This window comes from Equus przewalskii, chromosome 21, assembly GCF_037783145.1.
Source record: "Equus przewalskii isolate Varuska chromosome 21, EquPr2, whole genome shotgun sequence".
Taxonomy (NCBI): Eukaryota; Metazoa; Chordata; class Mammalia; order Perissodactyla; family Equidae; genus Equus; species Equus przewalskii.
Genome location: NC_091851.1, coordinates 33,229,405 through 33,254,578, shown reverse-complemented (window position 1 = coordinate 33,254,578; position 25,174 = coordinate 33,229,405). Strand labels below are relative to the sequence as shown.

The 25,174-nt window shown below is 49.3% G+C and overlaps 1 protein-coding gene across 6 annotated transcripts in view; it reads right to left on the bottom strand.

Annotated features, from left to right (window-relative positions):
- TOX2 (TOX high mobility group box family member 2) overlaps positions 1-25,174 on the bottom strand; it is a 136,676-nt gene that overhangs the window by 33,591 nt on the left and 77,911 nt on the right. For all 6 annotated transcript variants that reach the window (XM_070589286.1, XM_070589284.1, XM_070589287.1 and 3 more), the window contains exon 3: positions 19,119-19,364. In XM_070589286.1, coding sequence (XP_070445387.1) covers positions 19,119-19,364 — 246 coding nt within the window. The remainder of the gene's footprint in view (positions 1-19,118; positions 19,365-25,174) is intronic.

The following is a 25,174-nucleotide window of genomic DNA, read 5'->3' as shown; positions in this document are numbered from 1 at the left end:
CAGAAGCAGGAGACCAGTTCGGAGGCTTCTGAGGCAGCCCAGGCCACGACAGGGATGTCTGAGCTGGGATTGGGCAGCGGCGGGGGGAGAGACTCTGGAGGGAGGCTCTGCAGAGCCTGGTGGCAGGCTGGCGGGCTCTCAGGGAGGGCTCAGAGATTCCTAGCAGGTGGTGGGACCCCACATGAGACAGAAATGTGAGGAAGAGGAAGGGTTACTCACCCCCTCCCCCTTAACGCTTAACATCCTATGCTCTGAATTAGTACATGTGCTAATTAAAATTATCTTTCCAAGGAATTTATTATAGGATATTCCTAGCTAATTATAAATTCTCTGTTGCTGGTCCTGAGCAGTTTGCTAATGCAGTGTTGAAATCTCTTTGGCCACCCTCGTTTAAATTATTCATTAGGCCCTGCAACAGTTGTGAACTGTAATTTAAACAGTCAGCTCATGAATATTCAATCAACACAACAAACACTGGCGTGTTTTACTGCCTTGCCGCTCAATATTTTGTATCCTCACCCGTGTTTACATGTTTTTATGAACTCTCGAGAAACGCGTTGCCTGTTGAAGTCCCTGGTTAAGCTGAGATTGAAATGCCCCAGAGGCGGCTGGGGGCAGCAGGCAAAGCTTCCAAAATCCTTTCTCAGGAGAGCTGCGGGTGGTCAGGCTGGAAGCGTGCAGGGATGGGAGGCCCAGAGAGGGCAAGGACTGGCCCTGAAGTCACATGGCGGATCCAAGGCACACCCAGGACTTGGAGTTCTAGTGTGGTTCCTGCTGCCTAATCTCCCACAAATTAATTGGCAAAGGGGGTCTGTCTGGGGACATCTGGCACTGAGACAGTGTTAGGAACATCGAGCCCCTGCTGCCTAGCCTCCTAAGGGCAATGGACAAATGTTGCCAAAGCAGGTACAGCTGTTCAGGGCAACGGGCTGTTTTAGAACCCAGGCTGGCACCACCTTTAACCATCAGAGTTCCCACCCCTCCATGGCCAGGTCATGTCGCCAGGAACGTGTTCCCTCCCCTTGCCGTGGGCTTTAGGGACCCCCCAACCTGTAAATAGTTCTGAGGCCTCCACAAACGGCTCCTCGTTAATTCTCACATCCATCCTACGAGGCCAGCCACAATGACAATTCCCATTCTCACAGACGAGAAGACTTAGAGGGCTACGAAGCTCACCCGGGCAGAGCTCCCCTCTCCGCCCTCTCCTGAGACAACGACCTCAAAAACTCATGCTCCCACCTCCTGAGGAACCCGTCCCAAGAGAGCTTCACGATAAAGTGAGAAATAGCCTGTCTGTCTGTCCATAGAACATTGTGTACGTTCACGATGAAATGTCCATACGATGGAATGCTATGCAGCCACCACAAATGAGGGCATGACCTATAATTATGGACATGGAAATACATCCATTAACACTGTTGCAGAAAATCATCAGGTCACAGAACAGTTCCAACAGAACAGATGAAAAAGTACAGGAAAAGGCACCAGATTATGGTCCCATTTATGTAAATTTTATGTGTATAATGCACAAAGATACCACTGGAAAGGTACCTAGCACAGAGTTAGGTTAATAATGGTTAGCTGTGGATGCAGCAACTTTAACGATGTTGTATTTCTTCTTCGTATTCGCTGGTGTTTAACATCTCTTACAATGAACACGTGCCATTTTTATAAAGATTAATAAAGCCATGTTTTTGGAAGAAAGAAGTAAAAGATGTAAAAACACTCCATTTCAAAATCTGTGGGATACAGCCAAAGCCATGCTCAGAAAAAATGTACAGCCATAAACTTTTTATTATTAAACAATAAACAATAAAAGTAAATGAACTAAAGAATCTAAAATGAAAAATTTAAACGTCTACAGAAAGAAAGAGGAAGGGCTTAATAAACATAAAAGAGGAAATGAATAAATTAAGGAAAAAGAAAAGTAACAGAATTGAAACATAACTCTGATGGTTAGTTCTCTGAATAAAATGAATAAAACAAAGTAGATAAACCAATAACACGGATAAACCTCTCATGGAACATGAAAAAGGAGAGAATCACAATATACAACTTTAGGAATATGAATAGGGTCTAATTATAGGTACAAAGACTATGAAATTATAAGATAATACTAAATACAATTCAGTGGTAATGACTGTACAGATCTCAGGGTAACGAACTATTCGTTTTATAAAGACGGTATAACCTGTACAACGGCTCTATAGATGATAGTATAATTTATATTTTGATACAGAAATATGAGAAAGCGATCTTATGAAAACTAGAGCCATTTCACTATAAAAAATGTAAAAGAAAAATCTTAAGTAGTACCTTAAATCCAGCCCCATACTTAAAAATTCATATGTGTATGTATGTATGTTTAACTATGTGCACATACACGCATCCCATAACCAAGCAGAATATATTAATGCTGAGGAATCTACTAATAAAGTTCATCACCTCAATATACCATGGGAGAGAAACTATATGATGACCTCAATAATACTCAATAGGCACTCGATAAACGGGAAAGGTCTTGTTCAACCAGTGAAACAAGAAGAAAAGGCCAAGTATAATTTACAGATAGGTCAGTCCCCTACGTGGGCACAAGCCAAAAGTGGGCAGTGACTTTACTACGCAATATTCCCGGGGGGCTTTGAAAGGGAAGAGAGTGGAAGGATATTCCCCGTGGGTGGAGCTGCGAGCCCTGCCCACCATCATTCATTTGTGTGGAAGGAGAAGTGGCCTGAGGGGAGCCTACACAGTCCATTCTCATCATTCACAGTACTTATGTTCCAAAAAGTTGCCTTGAACACTGAACTAGCGAATACTGAGCCATTTCTCCTAGGGGAAACAAAGGGTGAGGTTCCTGTGAGCCTCTGGTCACAACATTTTCATCAACCGATCAATACATAACCTTGTTTTACGCGTGTTTCTGTTTAAAAACAGGCTATTTGGTATATATTGTTCACGCGTCAACACTGAACTGAAGGCACTATAATTCATGCCGAGGCACAGCACAGCTCTCTTGCTTAGAAGCACTAGCCAGCACTTCGGCACTATACTTGGGGACCATTTCAGACAGTGAAATCAGCCAGAAAAAGCACAAAAATGCAAAAAACGTGGCACTAAATAGACCACGGAAAGGATACTTGCTTATGGATGAGAGCCAAAACGCGAAGGCGGAGTGTCGCCTCGCTCGACCTCAGCTGGGAAGGTGCTCATTGGGTGACTGGAATGTTTTGCTGCTCTGCACATGTCCGCAGATGACCATGAGCATTGATTTTGGGGTTATAAATAAGTTGTAGCTAGCAGACGCACTGGCAAACACAGAAATCCACCGATGAGGAGGATGGACTGCATATAGATTCACAGCAGTGGCCAAGGGCCTGGCTGTCTGGTCAGGGGCCTGGGAGGAAAAGGACTGTGAGCTTGGAGGTAAGCTGGGCCTGGGGTAGAGGTCCGGGGTATGGACGGAGATATGGGAGTGGACACAAGGTGTGATTTTTGAATCACAGTTTGCCAATCAGAGGCATTCACCACGGAAGAAGCCCTGAACTACCACGTGGACAGGAATGGCTCGGCCCATTGCCGTTAGCCAGCCTTCATCACCAGCCACCCCACAACCGGCACTGGGCATGTGAATGGAGTAGCCAAGGTGGCAAAGACGGAGGCTACATATGGGCCCAACGACATGAACTCTCACTTCCCAAGGCAATTTAGCAACCACTGCCTCTGAATGCCCACCCTGTCAGCAGCAGATGCCAATGCTGAGCCCCCCATGGCGCTGTTCCTTGAGGAGACCAACCAGCCCCTGGATGGGCAGCTGACTACACTGGGCCCCTTCCATCGTGGAAGGGCCAGCAGGTCATCCTCTCAAGGACAGATATTCTGGGCATGGTCTGCCTCTCCCATCAGCAGAGCCTCAGCCAGCACCACTCCCTGGGGGCTGAGAGAAAGCCTGGTCCACAGGCATGGAATCCCACAGGGCAGAGTATGCAACCAGAGGCTCTGCTTCACAGGGACAGAAGTGTGGGAATGGGCCCCTATCCCCATGGAATCTACTGGTCATGTCACATATCACACCCGACAGAAGCCACCAGCCGCACAGAATCCAGGGACGGCCTTCTAAGGTGCAGATGAAGTGCTAGCTGGGAGACGACACTCTGGAAGGATGGGCTGCTGTCCTTCAGGATGTGGTGCCTGCACTAAGTCAGAGACCTCCACATGGTTCTGTGAAGAATACCTGTGTACAGGAACCAAGAGGCGGAAGCAGGAGTGGCCCCACTGAGCATCACTCCCAATGGTCCCCCGGGGGATCTTGTGCTCCCTGACCCTGCAATTCTGGGCTCTGTTGGGTTGGAGGACCTGGTCCTCAAAAGGGCTGTGTTCTTGCCAGAGGACACAATAGGTATGGCTGCTGCCAGGGGCCTTGGACTTCTTATGTCTGGGAACCAGCAGGAGAGAGGAGGACTCCCCGTCAGGGTAGGAGGAACTGATGCCGATGAGCAGGAGGAGGGAGGGCTGCTGTGACTCAGTGGGGGCAGAGTGTAATACACATGCAAGCCAGGTGCCCCTCTTGGGGGCTTCCTGCCACCTTCCCCACTGCAACTGTAAATGGACAGGTGCAGAAACTCTGACCTGAGACGAGTATGAGTGCCAAGGACTCAGACCTCCCAGGAGCAAGGAAGACACATAAGCCACCACATCTGCCTTGCTGATAGCCAAGGGAGAGGGGAATTTAACAAGAAAAGCAGGAAAGGATGAGTATGAGTTATAGCCCCAAGATCAAAGGCAGCAATGGGGGCTGTAATTTGTTCCACTAAGTCTCCTTCAGGAAGAGGGGCCCAGGGAACCATGGAGATGCTGCTCCCTCACCTGCATGGAGAAGCAGATCTGTGTGATGGCCGTGGAAATGCACTGCTCAGCTCTCCCGCTTTGCGAGCACCAGTGCTGAGAGCCCAGCTGCTGCTCTTCTGGCCCCATGAATGCGCTCTCACTGAGGCCACCCTTCCCACAGGACACCCTCAGCCAGTGACTGAGCATACCAAGGCTACTGAGGCAGGGCCACCTGGTGAGACATGTGGCTCCTCCAAGGGGTGACGTTGGTTTGAAGACTCCCTATTGGACCGGCCAAACCTTTCTTGGAACTGTGCTGCAGTCCAAGATTCTTCCCTCCCAATCCTCCTGCCTTCCTTTCCTCCTCCCACAGGTGTCAGACCTGCACCATGGTCTGAAATTCCCCCCACCTCCCGCCTTCTCTTTCTCCCTCCTCAACGAATCTCTTACATGTCTAATTCTGTCGAGTGCCGCTTCTTGGTGGACTCCAGCTAATGCAACCAGATCTCTCTTCAGGAGGAAACCACTTATTTGACTTGTATTGAGAAATACACCGATGCCCTAGTCAGGGTGGAGGGTGGACTCCAAAGATGCTGAGTCCAAGCCAAGGGGGCCCTAAACCAACCTCTAAGGACACTGGGTCCTTTTAATAAAGGAGCCTGTGTTCTCTTGAGCTCAGAGGTACATCTGGCTCTGCACGTCTCAGAGGAGATGCTGAGGCTGAGGGAATCACACTGTGAGACAGGACCCAGAGGAGCCGGACACCGACCATGCCATGGGGGCAGGGATAAGTGTGAGGTCACTACACTGTCCGTGTCACCAAAAGGGGACTTGGGAGCAGCATAGACATGTGTAAACTGTCTGTGGTGAGACCCCCATGAGACCCCAGGGACCCGACTTTGTCCACCAATACTTGGGCAGGTAGATTTCTTGGGAGACTAGAAAGGACGCAGAGTTCTCCACGTGGGTTGGCAGGGAAGAAAAACAGAGGCAGCTCACACACAAAGTCCTTGGAGACAAATAATAGACTGTTATGGCTACCATGCTGAGCATTTTATAAGCTTTACAGCATTTAATTTTCCAAACCACCCCGTAAGGTAAGAATTATTAACATATCCATTTTACACATAAAACTAAAGTTCAGAGCGGGTGGGGGTAACTTGCTCAACACGGCAAGCAGCTGGAGGAACTCAGATTTAAACCCAGTCTCTTGAAGTCCGAGGACAGTGATATTAATTCTGGCAAAGGACTGATCCCCTCTCAGTAGGGCCATGGGCACTGGGCCCAGAGACGCAGTGTGAGCATCCAGGTTGAGGGGCCGCAGTGGAGGCCAGTCCCCTATTCCTAGAGGACACTTTTGTCTCTAGTGTCATTGGCTGGCCACTAGTCACTCACACTCTGGACACCTGCGTGGGTGGCAGGCCACGTGCTGGGGAACTAGAGCTTGGTCCCTACCATGTTTGGGAATCATTTTGCAGAGGGTTATGGGAAAATATAGTTCTTATTTACTACGACCAAGGTCACAATGGTGGGGATGTGCAGAGAAGAGGGCACCCAATTTTCTGGCTGCAGTTTATCTGCTTCTTCTGGCAGGGACACAGCAGTAAGAATACATCAAGTTCACAAGGAGATGAAAGCGAGAGGGGAGGATGGGTCTTATGTGCAAAGGCATAGGGGCCTGAGGTCTGGGGTTCTCCAGGGAGGAGAGGAGTGCTGTGGAATGGGGGAGTGACCACCTCAGGCTGACTCTTTGGGCCCAGGATCTCAGGCGGGGACCCCACTCTTTGCTGTCACCCTGTGCCCTTGACCAAGGCCCGGTTCTTCTGGTCCAGCTGCTGCCAGTGCTGCAGACGTCCAGTCTGAGTCTTGCCCAGCTGCTCACACTCTGCCCTCTCCTGCTCTCGGAGAGTGGGCTTCAGTCTCGCCCTTCCCTGGCACACAGGCACGCTCCCCCCAGGCAGTAGGCAGAACCCCGTGACCTCCCCTGCCCGGGGTTTCCTTTCTTTTCCTGATTGCATTTTGTTTCCAATTCTGCATAGGCCCTTCGTGCACAATTACCAGGAGGCCTCACAAGGATGAGACCTTCTACAGTCTGAGGACATGTGGCCTGGAGTCCCTCTCATCACAGGCTGGGGACAGTCCTCTTGCCAGGGCGTCTGCTTCAAGGCCTGAGCCAACAGGAGGCAAGTCAGAACCACAGGCAGAGGTGTGGGTCCACTGGTTTCTCTGGGGAAAAGGTTTGCAACTGTCACCGGTGTGATGAAACCCTCAAGGCAAACAGAAACACAAGTGACAGTTCCACGTGTCCTGAAACCACTGGAGAACTGGGGATGCAGCTGCGGGTGATGGCCACCCCCATTCTGAGCAGGAGCACAGTCCCCTGCAGTGCTGGTTAAACGCAGGCTGAGGGGCTCAGGTGGGGCCTGAGGAGTGCCACTCTAACAAGCCCCGGGTGCCATGACCCAGCCGGCCGGAGGACCTCACCTTAGATGCAGATGCTGCTGGAGCCCCGCTTGGATCAGCTCCTGGAGAGCTGGCTGCCAAGGGCTCACAGCTGCCCATGTTCCAAGAACTGCCCTTGGCCAGCGGGAGCCCCACCCCCACCCCAGCCTGTGACCATGATTGACTCATACCTCACATAGGGGTACTAACGCCAGCAACTCTGTGGTCTCATTCAGGCTTGAAGGCTCCCTGTGGGACCAGGTGGAATGCCTTCTAACACAGATCTGCGTACCATCTGTGATTTCTCATCTACTCCTCACAGCAACCCCACAACAGAGGAAACTGTGGCACAGAGAGGTTAAGTGGCTTGGCTGAGGTCACACAGCTGGTTATACATGCAGCTGTCTGACCCCAGAGCACACCTTCCCAACCGGCTGGGCTCTCCTGATCTGCAATCCTACTGACAACAACCCTTTGCGGGGCCCATTCACGACATGAATGCTTTAGCGACGCTCTCTCCCCGATCCTCTCCACGACTCCTGCGGTCGTGTGGGATTTGTCCATTCAACACAGGAGGCAAGTGAGGCTGGGAGGAAAGTGACTTGCCTCTCACAATCCATTAGTGGTGAAAGGGACAGGACATGAAACCGGGTTTCCTGACTCCATGTCTCTTGATCAGTTTCTGGGGTGACAGGAAAGACTAGCATGAGCCCCACCCCCAGTTCACAGGCCTGAGGTCAGGGGCTGGAGCGAGGGATGCTTCTGTACCATGTTGAGGGCACAAGACACTTGGGCTCAAGGGATCGAGGCTCCCGTCCTGCCTCCACCACTTCCTGGTTGTGTGTCTCTGGACAAGCCACTTGCCCTCTGTGTCTCAGGTATACACCGATAAAATGAGGACTCCATCACCCTCCAGAGTCAACAGGAGGCTTAGATGAGATAAGATGGACTGCCCCATAAGACAGAGAGGCTACAGGGTCCCCACCGGATTACTCACCTGCAGTGATGCAGGCAGCACTCTACAGTTTATGTAGTATCCACACAGTTTTCACTCATTCATCCAGTCAGTCAGCCAGTCATTCAACAAACCCCATTAGACATTGGCTACATCCCACGCACAAAGCTAAGCACCAGGAGTATTTTATTAGCACATGTGACTCTCACAACCACCCGTGGGGTAAACAGCATCAGCTCTATCTTACCTGAAGCTCAGAGAGGGAGAGCAAACCCCCACATCACGCACTAGGGTAGAACAGGGACCCCACAAGCCCAGACGCCATGTTAAGAGCTATCACGTGGACACCAGGCTGCCACCATCACAGCCGGGGCCACAGCCCAACCCAGCTGGTGTGCTGAAACCTCCAAGAGGATGCTCTTCTCCTCGAAACGCTCCTGGCTCCTCGGCCTCGACGTGCATCGACGCTCTCTTCTGGAGCCTTACTATTTAGATGAGTTTTATTTGTCTTGCTGCTTTTTATAAAGACCCTGAGTTCTAAATGGACAAAGCCGTAAGATGAGGGAGAGAACGCATGAGGCTGACTTTTTATTATCCAGCCAGAGCAGGGGGAAAATGACTCCAATAGATCTCAAGTTTTATGTGCTCCAGACACTCTGCGGAGCCAGAGATGGCTTCTCAGCAACGCCGACGGTACATTAAAAGCTCATTTTCCCAAACATGGTACTGAATATGCACTCGGAGGAAAGAGCCATTATCCCGGGTAATATGGAAGCTGCGGCTGACGAATGCTGCTGTGACTTTCCCTGAATTCTCCCTTATGACTCAGAGTGTGTCTCAGAGGAGAGGTTCTCTGCTGAACCTGGCATCTTGCCCGGGCTGGAAGTTAAATGCCTGGCCCTTGCAACTTCGTGGCCAGAGGGTCACAGCTCCAATTAGGAGCCTGGCAGGGGATGAAGAGGACAGGCACCAGAGGGCGCCTAAGCAATCATAAAACATCACCAACTGTTCTGTTTCAGAATCTCAGCAGAAGGGCTGGCGATTGGGTCTGAACAAGGAAGTCCAGGCAGGTATGAGATTTCCTCCTCTCAGGCTTCTGCTGCTGTTCTCTGGCTCCTAAGGCTCAGCCCCAAAGCCACTGCCTCCAGGAAGCCTTCCCTGCTACTCCTCTCCTCTGAGCTCCTCAGTATTTATCTGTTTCTCGTTCCAAGCTCCAAGCTAGCACCTCACACTTCATACTGTGGTTACTTATGAACAAGAAAGGCTTGACTCAGAATCAAATTGATAAAGTGGGTCTCGATCCTGGCTCTCTCCCTCCCTCGCTCATTCATTTATTCATTCCTTCGTTCCTTTGCAGGCTGTACAGGTTAGATACTGACCACACAGGCTGGGGAGTCGGCCTGCCTGGGTTCAAATCTTGACAGTTTCATAGTTGTGTGGCCAAAGGATTTACTTCTCTGTGCCTCTGTTTTCTCACCTGTGAAATGGCAACAATAATAGTACCTCCTTCTCAGGGTAAAAGATGCAATGAGATAACCAATATAAAGGGCTTACATGGGTGCCAAGCGCATAGTAAGTGCTAAATAAATGTGAGCAGATTACAGTTACAGATAATTCATCCACTCATTTAGAAAAAGTTCACCTGGAGGATATGGGGCCGGACAAGGTGTGGTCCTTGCTCTCCAAAGGCCAAGATGAGGAATCTCTGGCCACAGGGAACAGGAGCAGCGCTCCGAGGCACTGGCCATCACCACTCTGTTGGTGGGGATGCTCTGCGTCAGCGAGCTGCCAGCTCCTGCCTGGCACGGGGGTTGTGAGGCTGCAACGAGACAGCCACAGGGAGAGCCAAAAGGATACCCACCTGAAGTCATGGCTGCTGTTACCTGTCCCCCTGCCCCAGGCTGTGAGCGCCCCAGGGAATCTTTGATCCTCCATGGTGCGGGTACCACCCTGTAGGCAACCCCCATTCACCCACACAGCCTCAAGGGTGCAGAGAGCACTGGGCTGGGAGTCAGAGGCCCAGGGTCAAGTTCCCACTCTACCCTTTTTCTCGCTATGTGACCTTGGACTCTCTCTTCTCCTATTCATTCAGTCAAGAAACAGACATTGAGGGTTATCTGCTCGCCAGGCCCCCTGCCAGATGCTGGCGACCGAGAAAGGCTTAAAGCGCAGACCTGCCTTCAGGCTGTCCCTGGCTGGTAGTGCAGATGGGCATCTGAATGGACAACCATGTATTTCCATGAATTCAGACGGATCTCACCTTTATGTAAATTTTTGATTTACTGTTCATCATGGTTTATTGATTTTTAACTTTGATAAAAATTTTGACTTTTAAAAATACAACATGAAAATATTATTTATCTTGATTACCGAGTGTTTTGGCACTCCCTTATTTTTGTGATTGGGGTGAGTGCCTCATTGCCTCACCCTATTCCCAGGCCAGAGGATCCAGGGAGCCTCAGAGAGAAGAGCACTTCTGAACTGGGTCCTGACACAGGAATAGGAGTTCACTGCCTTGACAAGGGGGAAGAGCCTTCCTAGAAGAAGGAACAGAACGCTGGGTTCTCAAGCAGGGGCGATTCTGTCCCCCAGAGGACATGTGGCAATGACTGGAGACATTTTTTATTTTGATTTTGACTGAGGAGTGCTACTGGAAGCCAGAACTAGTGAGCAGAGGCCAGGAATGCTGCTAGGCATCCTACAATGCACAGGACAGTCCCCCACAACTGAGAATTACCCTCTCCAAAATGTCAGTAGTGCAAAGCTGAGAAACCCAATTCTAATAAAGCACAAAGCTGTGAAACACCGTGGCATCAGGCTCCCTATTCCTTGGCCTCTCTAAGCCTCAGTTTCTGCATTTGAAAAATGGGGATAACAATGGTCCCCACTTCAGAGGGTTGTTGGGAGGAGGGAATGGCTCCAAGTCTGTACACCGGAGGTGCTCAATCAGTGTCCATGCTCCCTCCTTTCCTGCTTTGAAAACGCCTCAAACTTCACAGCAAACAGGTCTCAAAAGAGACAGCATCCCGTGTTCCAAAGAAAACTGGGACACGGAAAAGAATACACTTTGTTCTTTTCCGACCTTTCTCTTAGTGAAAACCAGGAGCCGTATCTCTCAACAAACATGAGCCTGTTCGCGTAGAACCAGCCTGCGCGCTGGCTTATCACCGGCCTGAGTTTTAACAGGGAGTGAATTTTTACGACCGAGTTATAAACCTTTGCAAAAACCATTTTTAAACTAAAAAACGCTGACAGGTTCTTAACTACTATAGCTACTAAATTAAGCATGAGGGATGGGGTGGGGGAAAGAAAACAAAAGTGCCCTAAAAAGAGTTGGTGGAGGTAAAATAATGTTCATTAAAAATAGAAAAACAAACACACAAAAAAATCTTTTGTGTTCAACTTCACACTCGTACATCATAATGTTCCAGTAAAAGGCCATTTCCCCCTGAGATAATAAAAGAATTGAATTTTTCCTTATCGGTCATCTATTTTTCTAGCTGAAGCTATTACTCCCGCTCTGGGGTTGCTAGGCAACAAGAAATATTAATAGCAGCTTTTATTAGCTTAGCTTTTGCAGCCGAGTACCAGAATGAGAAAATGGGAAACATAAATGTGTTACATAAATCTTTCAACCTTTCAGAGCTGGTGTTAGTCTCTGTTTTCATAATGATTTATTGAAGTGATGGTTCATTTATGAGAAAAAGGAGTGCAGGATAAGAAAACGGAGCAGTCCCCTGCAGGAGTGTTTGAAAATAAATAATTATAGCAGGGGAGCAAAAGCTGTTTAAAGCCATTTTTCTGAGTTTTATAAAATGTAAAAAGACATATTTCTTTTGCTTACTGCCTCTGCAAAACAAGGTGAGGGAGCTTCATCTGGACTCTGCTGAATACGAGGGACCTCTGGGCCTCCGGTCACCCCCACTTAGGATCCTCAGAAGCCTGTTTGGGAGATCAGCGCCCCCATTCCCACCCCCAGAGGGAAATTAGACAAAAACATGGCACCCAGGAAAAGCCCAAGTTGGAGGTACGTACCCCTGCGAACCCCTGGTTTTATGTAGACGGATCCTGCCCCTGGTCATGCAGCCAAGAAAGTTGGGTTTGGGGCCCTTGCTTTCTTGGCAAGCCATGGAACTGTCACCCTGCTGTTGTTCTCAAGCTCTGAGCCCTGACTGAGGTTCTGGTGTAATTAATATGCCCTCTCCCCGCCCACCCCCAAGATGGGGCCCTCTACCTACCCCCAGTGACGTCACCTCAGCCTCTGCCTGCCTTTCCCAACCTCTACCTTTTGGATGAGCCCCACGGGTAAGCCAGCCTGACCACTGCCCCAGCAGAGCTGATCCCTAGCAGGTCAGGCTGGACAAATGTAGATTCAAGGCTGAAGCGACCCAAACCCCAACAGCAAAATGAATAGATTAATAAATAGAGTAGTTTACATTTATTAAATGCCTACTGCATGCCGGGTACTGGGCTGAGTACTTTACTACACTGCTCATTGAATCTTCATAAGTTCCTATGAGCCAAGTAACATAACCTCCGTTTTACAGATGAAAAAACTGAGGCTCAGGGGCAATTAATTCCTTGCTCTAGGTCATAGGGTGGAGGTTAACAAATGGCAGAGCTGGGTTTTGAACTTAGGTTGGCCTAACCCAGAGCCCGTGCTCCTAACTACTGGCTGATGCTCTACGTCAAGAAAACACACACACACACAAAAGCCTTATCACAATAGATTACCAAAAGGGCCACAAATTCGTGCCCCCCTGCATCCACACCACTTCTGCAACATGGCTCTGCCACTTCTCCCTTCAAGAGGTGGGGTCTCTTTCTGGGCTTGGCCATGTGACCTGCTCTGGCCAATGGGACATTAGCAAATGTGAGGCAGGCAGAGGTCTTTTCAGCGGTTGCACACTGGGTCTACCCTTTCTTGATGCTCTTGGGAACCCTGTGACCATCCCCATGTAAACAAGGCCAGGCCACCATGTGATGAGAGACCTGTGGCCAAGCGATCCCCACTGACCCCAGCTGACATCGGGCCAGCTGCTGAGCTGCGAACAAGGCCGTTCTAGACCATGCAGCCCCAGCCAAGCTGTAAGCTGACCCCGGAAATCCAGCCAAGCCAGTCCACATCAAAAGAACTCACCCACAGAATCATGATAAATAGTTAAAGTTCCATTTTTGCTTTAAGTCACTAAGTGTTGGGATGGTTTGTTACACAGTAAAAACTGACTGATACAATCATAAAAACAAAAACAAAACAAAAATTATGCATTAAGAGCAATAAAATAAATAGGTTGGACTGAGGGGTCTCTACTGCCTCCTGTGGCTCCAAAGTCCAGAGGACCAAGGGTTGGGGGTCTTTGGTCCCTTTCACTCAGACTCCGGAGGGGATCCCCTGCATCCCCACTTGTGAGACTCAAATAGAGGTGCACCAAGTCTTCCGGGTGGAGGAGTGATAAGTCAGGGAAGGGAGAAGGGGAGAGAGAGGAGATTGGAGGGGAAGAGGAGAGAAGAGGAAGAGAAGGGGGTAGGTGTTAGGGGGGATATTAAGGACCTTCCAGAGTCAATACACAGGCCCTGCCCCTAAGCTCTGAGCCCTGCCCCCAGGCTCTAGGCCCTCACCCAGGGCTGTGGCTCTCTCATGGGACCATCTCTAAAGCAAGGGGGCGAGGTGGTAACTAATGTACTGCCCAGCCCCCTCCCCAATAGCCTGCCCCAGAACACTAGCCCGGAAAGACCCTTCACTTGGCATGGGGGTCCCTGGACCACAGCCCCTTGCCCTGTCCTTGTGGGGAGAAGGACCAGTCCTGGCCAGGTGCTTGAGACAAAGACCTAGAGCATCTAGACTAAGTGCTACCAGTGAGCACTCAGGATTCTGATCCAAGCTGATAAGATTTGAGCCCACCAGGCCGGTGGCATGTTGTGGTGGTGGCAGTGCAGGGTCTATCAAAATTCAAACCCACATACTTGTCCAGTGTGTCATAGCTGATAAAGCAATCATTCCTATTTGTGAGTTCACCAGAGCTGGAATCCCAGTCACCATCCCATAGACGGGAAAACGGAAGCTGGGAGGCAAGTGACTTGTCCAAGGTCCCGGAGAAAGCAAGCAAAGAGTTGATGCTGGAGGAGCACGCTTGAACGACAGCTGTGTACCATCCCTGCGCTAACTGAGGCCTAGGCTAGACCACACAGCTCCAGGGACCCACAGGGCTCAGCTTGGGGAAACCTCATATTTCCCGAATCACCAGAGCCCATGGCTGGTGCGGGGAGAGCTTTGCCAGAACTCATCTCCCATCGGGCCCCGTGTCCACCTGCCCCAGGCTCTCCCAGCAGTTTGTCTGGTCTCACAGGAGGTGCAGGTTCACTGAGAACTTCTCTGGGAGCATCACGCTGTCTCCCTTCCCAGGATACTTCCTCTCCAGGGTAAGCCAGGACCATAAGCTCGAACATTTCCCAAGGACGACTCCAAAATAAATTATTTCAGACTTAACAGAGGCTGCTTAATACATTCCACTCTTCTAGTTTCTTTGGATATTTTAGAAACTGATTTATACATACAATATCTCTCTCAAAATGAGACAATCAACACAGGATAAAATTATTGAGTTATGAAAATAGGGGTCAGATGGAGGTGCAGTGCTTTAAATTAGACCAGCAAAATATATCTTTCATACTAAATTGACTCTTTTTGTCTTGGAAATGAATGTTTAATCAGTTAAGACGATGAAGTCGAGGGAGAAGCCTTAAGCATATTTAATTTTGTGAAAGGACCCTATTCCAATACCGCACATGATTCCTGCCAGCAGCCATACCCTTAAAGCAGAAGGGCCAACTCCCACGCATGTCAGGAGGTGGCATGGGGCAGGGCAGGGGACCAGAAGGAATCAGTGGCCTCTGAGATGAGAGCCAAGGGGGCTTGGCATTAATGAGGTGGCTGCCAAACGCCTTGGCCTCACCCACCTCTCCAGGGATGACATCCTTTTCTCATCTCAGCCTATGCAAACAGCATCTGTGGCATCCTGGCCATCAGAGCATCCTCTGTGCCACTTGTCGCCCTGCAGCCCAGCTGCTCTGTCCCTTGTGCACCTGCTAAAACTGAGAGGTCCTGGCTTACCCTGGAGAGGAAGTATCCTGGGAAGGGAGACAGTGTGATGCTCCCAGAGAAGTTCTCAGTGAACCTGCACCTCCTGTGAGACCAGAGAAACTGCTGGGAGAGCCTGGGGCAGGTGGTAGGAGATTGGATTGGGGACAAAACTGGGCTTGAATTCTGGTTTTGCTGCTTAATAGCTGTGTGACATTCATTCATTCATTCATGAAGTACTTATAGAACCTACTATGTATCAGGTCATCACTTCCTTTAGGAAGCGATCACGCCATAGCTGAGCCAGGTGCATCCTCTAGGCACACACAGCACTACACACTGATCCTATCAGAGCATTTACTACATTTTCAGAAATGGGCTCTTCACCTGTCTCTCCACCTGCACCAGGAGTTTCTCAAGGGCATCTCACAGATCCAGGGCTCAGAACGATGCCTGGTACCTAGCAGGCTCTCAACAAAGGATGCTGTACAGCTGATCACCGAGGTAGGTTGAAAAATGGCCCCTTAAAGATCTCAGGTCCGAAGCCCTGGAACCTGAAAATGTTACTGTATTGGAGGGAAAAGTGTCTTTGCAGGTGTGATTAAGGCTTTGAGATGGGGAGATGATCCTGGATTATCCCTAACGGCCACCACGAGCATCCTTATAAGAAAAGCAGAGGGGCAGAAGGCAATGTGAAGACAGGCAGAGACTGGAGTGATGCGGCCACAAGCCAAGGACGGCTGGCAACCACAAGAAGCTAGAAGCAAGAAGCCAGAAACAGATTCTTCCCCAAGCTTCTGGAGGAAGATCGCTCCTCCTGACACTCCTGACACTTGATCTCAGCCCAGTGATACTGATTTCAACTTCTGGCCTCCAGAGCTGTGACAGAATCAATGTCTGGGTGTTTTAAGCCACCAAGTTTGTGCCAATTTCATAGATCAGCCACAGGAAACTATACCATCACCTACCTGGCCTGCGCCTCCATTTCCTCATGACGGTAACACCTGCCTTGCGCGGTTCTCGGGAGCATTACAAGAGAAAGCGTTTGTAAGGCCCTCTGCATGATGCTGGACACCTCGCAGGTGCTGACACAATTCCAGCATCAGCCACAGAGCGCGCACGTCCACACGCAGACACACCCCTGCATCCTGCAGCTCAGACAAATTTAAAACGTTTTATCTTTAAGGGCACCTTGTCTGTCTTCGCCAGATAGTCCTACTAGATGGACATGCACTTACCCAGTTTCCCAGTTGGTCTAGCAGCCCTCCCCTGGGTCAAATGGTTTGGCTTATCCTTCATTACATAACATGGGAATATAAAATGCAGCGAACCTTTGAAAACTCTGACTAATGGAAGAAGGAAAGCTACCTGAATTTGTGAAGCATCTTTAACATGAGCTAGCCTTAAAGAAATCTGGAAAATGGCTGCAAAGTGCCTATTTGGACTGAGCCCAACAAAAGCATTTCCTAGAAGGAGCGATCAGGGGGTCGTCGCCGATAAACAGATAACGTCCTTTGTAACTATCAGAGCTACTGTAACCAGCTGCCCTACGAAGGTACCTGAGAGAGGGGGTATCTGTAGTCTGTTCCTTTAGGTAAACGAGACTTATAGGAAAACACTGCCGTTTGGTTACAGTGGGAATTCATTTCTATTGCTAATAATAATAATAGCAAATATTCCCTGATTGTTTATTATCTGCCAGACATTTGCTAAGGCTTTAGATACAGTATCTCAGATACACTTTACTGCAGTCTGGAGGTGGGTACTATTATGACTGCAAGACAAGGGAACTGAAGCTCGAGAGGTGGAGCCAGGATCTAAGGCAGGTCCCTGGGACCCCAGAGCCACGCACAAACCACTACCCCACACTGTCTCCATTAACCGCCAGCACGGCAGGCCAGTGACGCTGTGGCCCGGAACTGCACCATATGCACCCTGCACTCACGACCCTCCCCAGAGGCATCAGCGGGGCCCTGCCCTTGCTTGTGGTACCATAAACCCCGAACCGGGACAGTCTGGAGCAGTGAAGTTTTTGTTAGGAAATCAGCCAGGAAAGCAGCTAAGGTATGAGCATGCTAACGAAGTGGCATTAAAACCACACGGCTGTGAAATCTTCAGGTGTCTCAGAGCAGAGGAAGCTCAGGATCTGCATTATTGATGGGCCCAAAAGGAATGTATTCCTCAAGAAACGCGACATCAACTTCCACCGAGCACTTCAGTCAGACCCCGAACATTATAAAACGTGGAGCTTGAATTGGCTTCCTTCCTCCTCCCTCCCTTCTCTCCTTTTACTTCTCACTCAGCTTCAAATAAAAAAAAATGTGATGTGGCTTACAAAAAACACATAGAGTATGCCAGCTTTTTTTAAGCAAGGAAATTTGGTGGTAATGAGAGTAAACAATAAACAAGTGAAATACAGTCAAGATTGTTAGGATATAAACTGTATGCCCAAGGTCCCAGGCATCTGCTAGAATTGGGCCACCAATTTGGCTGTGGCCTCTGAGCAGCCTCTGCAGAGGTAAATAGGATCCACCCAACCCCATGCGATTCTGAGAGGAAATCAATTAAGCAGCCGCTCCTTCCCTGCCACAGGTGTGTGTATTTGTGACCCAAACTGACAAAATCAAGGAGTGCTTCCTCCTGGACACAAGGGTTGGTCCAGCTATGCTCCATCACGGTCCTCCCTGGAAGATCCAAACTGCCACCCGTGAGAGATGCCAGGGAAGATGTTGGCTGCCAGTAGCCATGATGCCTGCTATGTGTAAATGGGGATGGGATGCGGCCCTAATAACACTCCTGGAGTTCCTGGATCTAACCATGCCTGAAACCCTTTGTCCATCCTTGGATATTTCAGTCTTTTTTGCTTAAGCTAGTTTTAGTGTGGTTCCTGTCACTTAGGAATGAATGTAAGAGTTGTGATTAGTATATAATACTAAGTATCAATGAAATAGCAAGAATAAACACAAGTCATAGTCATTCAGGAGAAGTACTAGAATTCCCTTAAGGAGATTTTCTTATTATACAAAAAATCTCTACTGACTTTCTACAGGTCTTGATTGTTCAATCAGCCATTCATGCTAGAAAACCATACATTTCCTTAGCATGGGATTCAGGACCCTTACGATCCAGGCCCTGCTAATCTCCCCTCTCCCTCCTTAGCTTCAGGTCCTTTCTCTCCAGCCCAATAAAAGGAATAAACCACATGCTGCTCCCAAACACAACATGAGCCCTCTTGCCTCCTGTTTTTGTACATGCTGTTTTAAGATACAATATTTTAAAAATAACATGATTCCATTTATATGAAAGATCCAGAATAGGCAAATATATAGAGGCAGAAAGTAGATTAGTGGTTGCCTAGGGCAGGGGGTTGTGCAGGGCACTGGGAATGATGGCGAAAGGGTGCAGGGTTTCTTTTGGGGTAACGAAAATGTTCTAAAATAGATTGTGTTGATGGTCACACAACTCTGTGAATATATTAAAAACCACTGAGTTGTACATTTTCAATGAGTGAACTGTATGGTATGTGAAGTATATCTCAAAGCCAGTAAACTTTTTTTAAAAGACGAGATTACACTATTAAAAAAATAATAAAACAAATAATACCAAGATATTATAAACAGAGCTCCAGAAGTAAGTCGTGTGAAGACATAAATTTCCCTCCGCGCCTACCCCCCATATTCTGCAGACCCCCATGGAAGCCACCGACTGAGCCTGGACTCTGCACAGAAGCAGAGGGTCCTCATCAAGGCACTGGCATCCTGAGCCCCCTCAGCCCCCCCCCATCACCAGTGGGAACCGTGGTGGGGGACAGGGACTCACCGTGGGCAGCTGGCCTGACAGCAGGTGGCTGTCCTGGGCCAGCATGTTCGATACCATGATAGCGGGGAGGTCCATGGCCTGGTAGGAGTAGGCAGGGAGCAGTCCGTTGGGCGCGAGGCCGTGGCACAGCGAGTGGTAGCCGGCTTCGTGGTCCCCCAGGTGCAGGAGGGATGGCTCGGGGAGGTTGGGAGGTGTTATCGGGGGGATCTCATAGTCTTCGTTGCTCTCGTTCTGGCTGTTGTAGGTCTAAAACATCAAAAGGGCAGGTTGTCGGGGGTCAGTGTCTTACAACTGCAGAAGATACGAGACCAATAGTATCAACAACCACGATAACAAGCCCCTCGGCAAAGGAGAGAAGAGATGATCGTCTGCAAAGCAGACAGTCCAGATGACCTGACTCCTGTCCCACCCCCAATACAGGGGGGTCTCTCCCACTACAGGGTCTGGATGCAAAACCCTGCCCTCCTGCAGAGTAGGGACAGCTCCTGTTCACCTGTTCTCTGTTTTCCCACCAGATCTGGCCACTGCAGCCCACCATGAATCCATCTTTCCACACCCACTCATTTTACAGATGGGAGAACTCAGGTCCAAGAGACAAGCCACCCAGGCAAGGTCAGGAGAAGAGCTGGGAGTGGAGACGAAGAGTCCCAACTCGCTGCCTGGTGGTTTTCCAGGGCAGCTGGACAACTTTCTCTCATCAGTTCCCAACGCCCGGCCAAGCGGGTCCTCTCTTGGTCTTTCTTGTCTTGGTAAATAGTACAAACATTTCCCCAGGAGCACAAGCTAGGAGCCATACTGGACACCTTCCTTTCCAATCCTTATTTGTTCATTTTCCCCACCTCACTGCACCGGCCAGGAAGCTCCAGGACAATGTTGCATAGAAATGGTGAGCGTGGGCACCCTTGCTTTTTTCCTTATCTTAAATATCCCAATATTTTACCACTAAGCAAGACATCTGCCATAGGTTCTTACAGGCATTTCATAGCAGGTGGAGGGCATTCCTAGTTTGTCAAAAAGGTGTTTATTTTTTTTTTAATTATGCATGGATTTTTAATTTTATTGAACTCTTTCCCCCAGCATCTACTGAAAGGCTCAAATGACTTCAATTCAGTTAATATGGTAAATTACTTCACTTGGTTTTTCTAATGTTAAAATAATTTTGCATTTCTGGAATAAACCCAACTTGGTCATGATGTATTATTCTCCTTATGCACTGGTGGATTTTCTTTGCTGATATTTTGTTTAGGATTTTTGCACCTAGTTCATGAGCAGGATTGGGCTATGATTTTCCCTTCTCACACTGCCCTTGTGAGGCTTTGGCATCAAGCTTATGTGAACCTGGGGAATCATTCTTTACCTTCTACACTCTGCAAGAGATTAGACCCAGAAGAAAAGAGGTGTGTGGACCGGAAGAGTTAGAAAGAGGTCTCCCTCCCCCACAATTTACACCATCTCCAAAGAAAGGCAACACTTTCACGTCTGTGACACGGATCCTTGGAATCTGGGTCCTTATATCCTTAGAGGCAGCACCAAGTCATGGCCAAGGTGAGAACCTGGGCACCAAGAAACAGGTTTGGTCCGACCTTGTTACTGATGAGTTTGAGAAAGTAACCCCTCGCTCTATATTGTGAGGATCAAAAGCACATTTTCTTACACAGGACACTGATCCAACGTTTACTGTTACCTTGAATAAGAATCCTCATGACTAGTTACGGGCCACCCACTTCATGCTGGGTGTTTCATATGTGCATGACACTTAACTCATTTTTTTTCTCCACGATTTCCTAGTGTATAACATAGAACTGGTAAGTGTCCCTAATACCCCAGGTGTGTCTATAGTCGTGACCTCCTATGTCCCTCTAATTACAAATGTGTGTCTGATATGTTCTGGGATGTCTCCCTAACTCCCCACATATGTCTACACTGACCCGGGATGTCTCTTAAGTCCCCAGTGGTGTCTACCCTGTTGTGGGTTGTCTCCCTAATTCCCTAGATGAGTCTACGTTGACATGGATGTCTCCCTAATTCCCCAGGTAGGTCTACCCTGAACTATTTCTTCCTGGGTTTATTAAGATATAACTGACTTATAACTCATATCTAATTCTTAAAAGAATCCTGTATTCATCCCCATTTGACAGATCAGAAAGTCAAGGTCTGGAGGCTTCGCCCAGGTTACAACACTAGGAGGTAACCGGGTCTGATCCACATCTTCTCCTGCTGCTGTGACAGCAGCAACCTCTTCAAGGAGCCTCTGTCCACTCTGCTCCCAGCGCCCTTCCACAAATAAATACATTCCGAACACTCCTGCTTAAAAATTAGTACCTGTCTACGAAAAAAAAAAAAAAGAGAGAGAGAAAGAAAACCAAACATCTTAACATGGCACCTAAGGGTGATGGAAATGCTTTTCAGATTGTATTTTAATGCATTTTGGTGCATATATGTGGGTGTTAATGTAATTTCACCCTTAAGTGCATCTCTTTCAAGACAACACACCCATGTGTCAAACGATAAAACTGTAGTTACCGATATGAATGGTGCACGATTTGGTGAAGGGAGACTGCTGTAGGGGAGCACAGAGAGGGGAAATGGGAGGAGTACCCCCAAGTAATCAGAAATGAGTGGAGGAGAGAAAGTGCTCTGTGCCCCTCTATGCCTGGAACCTGGCCAGTAAAACCCCCACCCTGATGTGAACCCAACCATCCGCCCCCTCTGCACCTGACCAAGAGAGCTGAGCACGGCTCTGGCCAAATGCCACCAGAAATCACGCTCATCAGCTCTGTGGGGTCTTCCATGCCCCTGGAAACCACTCCCTCCCAGCTCGTTAGTTTCCATGATGACTCTCTCCAGCCCCATCTTCTCTCCTCAGTCCTTTAGCTCCCTCTCTGCTCCTTCACCCTTTGCAGATGACCAGTTGCCTACTTCACAAGGAAAACAGAAAAATAGCTCCAACCACATCCTGAAACCAGGACCACAAACCTGCCCATTCAGCACTAACTTGCTTCCTGTTTTGGGGCCAGAAGAGCCATCCCTCCTTCTTCCTAAGGCCACTTTCCCTGCCTGCGTATGGAATGGTCCTATCCCCCCTTCCCTTCTTCTCCTGTCCCAAGGACCTCAGCCAACCCGCTAACCATTCTGATGCCTGGCTCCTCGGCCTCCCCCCTCTGCTGGACGATTCCCAAGAGCACAGAAACATGCTCAACTCTCTTGAGTCTTACACGCTTCCCCCATCCCTCTCCAGCTACCGCTATCTCTTCTTCTTCAGGTCACACTCATGTTCCTGAAAAGGCTGTCCTCACCCAGTGGCCCTCTTTCTCATCTCCCATTCTTACTCCACAGGCCACTGCAACCTGCCTCCTCCGTATGCAATGGGCCCTCACCAACCAGTGGCCTCCATGGCACCACATCCAATCAGCTTCTTTTAAATCGCATCCCACTTGTCCCCTCAGCGATGTTAGCCCAGTTGATCTCTTTCCTTCATCTTGAAAACACCCCTCCTTCAGCATCCAGGACGGCATGCTGTCCTCGTGTTCTGCCCACCTTCTCACTTCTGCTTCTCCCTTCCAATGCCACCTCCTCCTCCTCTCCCCAACCTTTCGTGTTGGAGTTTCTCGGACTCAGTCCTGAGCTCTCCTCTCTTCCTGCCCTACACTCTCTCCCCAGGGGAAGCTGACCCAGTGTCAGTTTCAGCTCCCATCTAGATGCCACATTTCCCCCTCCAATCTTGGTCACTCACTGGAGCTCCAGATCTGAGCATCTAAACGTCCCTCAATATTCCCACTTGATGTCTCACGAGCATCTCAAAGTCAACACGCGCAAAGGTGCTATCACGTCGCCCCTTCCCCCACCTGGCACCTGCGTCTCCCTCACTGGGTCCTCCACACAGTTAATAAAGCCACAAACTTAGGGCTCACCCTTGGTCACCCCTCAAACCCAATGAAACTCTTCTTAATATGTTTTAAACCTGTCCATTTCTCTCCATTCCCGCTGCCACTGTCTTGGAGCAGGCCACTACCACTTCTCACCAGGACAACGGCAACAGCCTCCTTACTGGTCTCCCACAGCCCACTCCTGCCCCCGCGCAATCCATTTCCCTCCTGGAGCCAGTGGGGTCTCCAGAAAGGGGATCATCTCATCACGTCACTCCCATGCTGATGATGCTTTGACGGCTCCCCATGGTCCTTAGGATAAAGTCTACAGTCCCAAACTGGACTGCGGCCCTTAAGTCCTTGCGGGGCCTGGCCCGCACCACCCCTGTAGCCACCGTTATCCTTCCTGCCTCCAGACCTCACATACGATGTGCCCCTCTGCTAGAAAGCTTTGCCCACCACACGCTGTCCCCTCATCTGGCTCATTCTCACTCATCCCTCAGCAATAGGTTTTGTTTAAATGACTTCCCTGAGACCCTCTAGACTAGGCCCGGGTGCCCTACAGTTCTTAGAAGCACTCATCAAACTTGCAGCTAACTAACTTCTTGTGTTATTATTTGTTTAATGCTTAATGTGCATTCTGCCAGGACAGCCCTTGTAGGTTCTGTGTTCCAGAACCTGGCATAAACTAAGAGCTCAAAATAATTAGTTGAATGGATGAATGAGCCAGGTCCTAGAGTAGACGCCACAACCACACATCTCACTCAATCTTGGTGACCACCCTGGAGGCAGGTGTTACTGTCCCCATTGTATAGGAGGCAGCACGATGCTGTGGTTAAGAGCCAGAGGGCCTGGGTTTGCATCCTGGCTCTGCCATGTACTAGCTGTGTGACTCTGGGCATATTACTTAACCTCTCTGTGCCTCAGTTTCTTCATCTGGGAAAAGAGGGTAATAACATACTACAAAGTTGCTGTAAAGAGTAAATGAATCAACACGTGCAAACTGCTCAGGACACTGCCTGGCACACAGCCATCCCCCCTCTCAGTGTCTGTTGTTATTGCTGTCATCGTTGTCCCTGCCTGGAGTTTCAGAGACATTAAGGGACTTCCCCGAGGACAAAGAGCAAGTATACAGCAGCTCACGAGCTCAGCATCCTTGCTCGTTTTTCCCACTGTGAATGTTCCGAACTCCCCACACCGCAGGTCTGCTGTGATGTCTGTCTTCAGCCTGACCACCGAGATGGGCTGGGGGCTGATGGCCTTTGGGTGGGACTCAGCCACAGGCACCATATCATCCCAGAAAGCAGAGTCCCAGGGAGCCTTCCCCGGTCCCCTGCCCATCCTACAGCAAGCCTCCCGCCCCTCACTCCCCCTCCACAGCCCCTTGTATGTGCTCCCCACAGTATCACTACCACCTGCAATTATTTTTGACTCTTTGCTGACCTTTTGCTTGTGTCTCCTCCCCAGACCACAGGCCCCATGAGGGCAGGGTTAAGGCTGTCTTCTCACCAGTGCCTGGCACACAGTGGGTGCTCAGTTAGAATGGGATGAATGAGCACATGAGATGGGGGAAGGTGCCAGGCTCTAAGTTTAGACTCGCCTAGGTGTTTCCATGTCTGTCCCTCCCGACAGACTGTAAGTCCCTCAGTCACCTATTGTTCACGTCTCTTGACCGCCACCTTGCTGCCCGTTGCCCAGAACTCAGAACTGGGGGTGCTGACACATAGCATGTGAGCATGTGCCCAATGAATGCTAAATGATACACAAGTCCATTTCCTTCCTTTAAAAACCAAAGCTCAACACACTGGAACCGGCCCAATCGACCAGAAGCCTTTTGCAAAAATAAGCATATGCTGTATCAAAATATTGCAATAACACGATTATGACAATTCATTTAAAGAGGCAATTAGCACACTTCAAAATAACTAAACATGCAAACGTGTAAGTACCTCCTCCAAAGGCAATCAAACCCTAAACGCACAACACCTCAATACCAACCCATCCTGCTACTGATGCATGCAGTGAGCACCGACTGTATGCCAGCCGCTGGACCCAGCTCGTCCACACATGTTCTCCATTTAATCTGTTCTTCAAAGAACAGATTCTTCAAAGAACAGTTCTGCAAAGAAGTGACTATTCTCTCCATTTTGCAGATGAAAACAAGGCTTAAGTAAGCATTAGTAAGTCTTG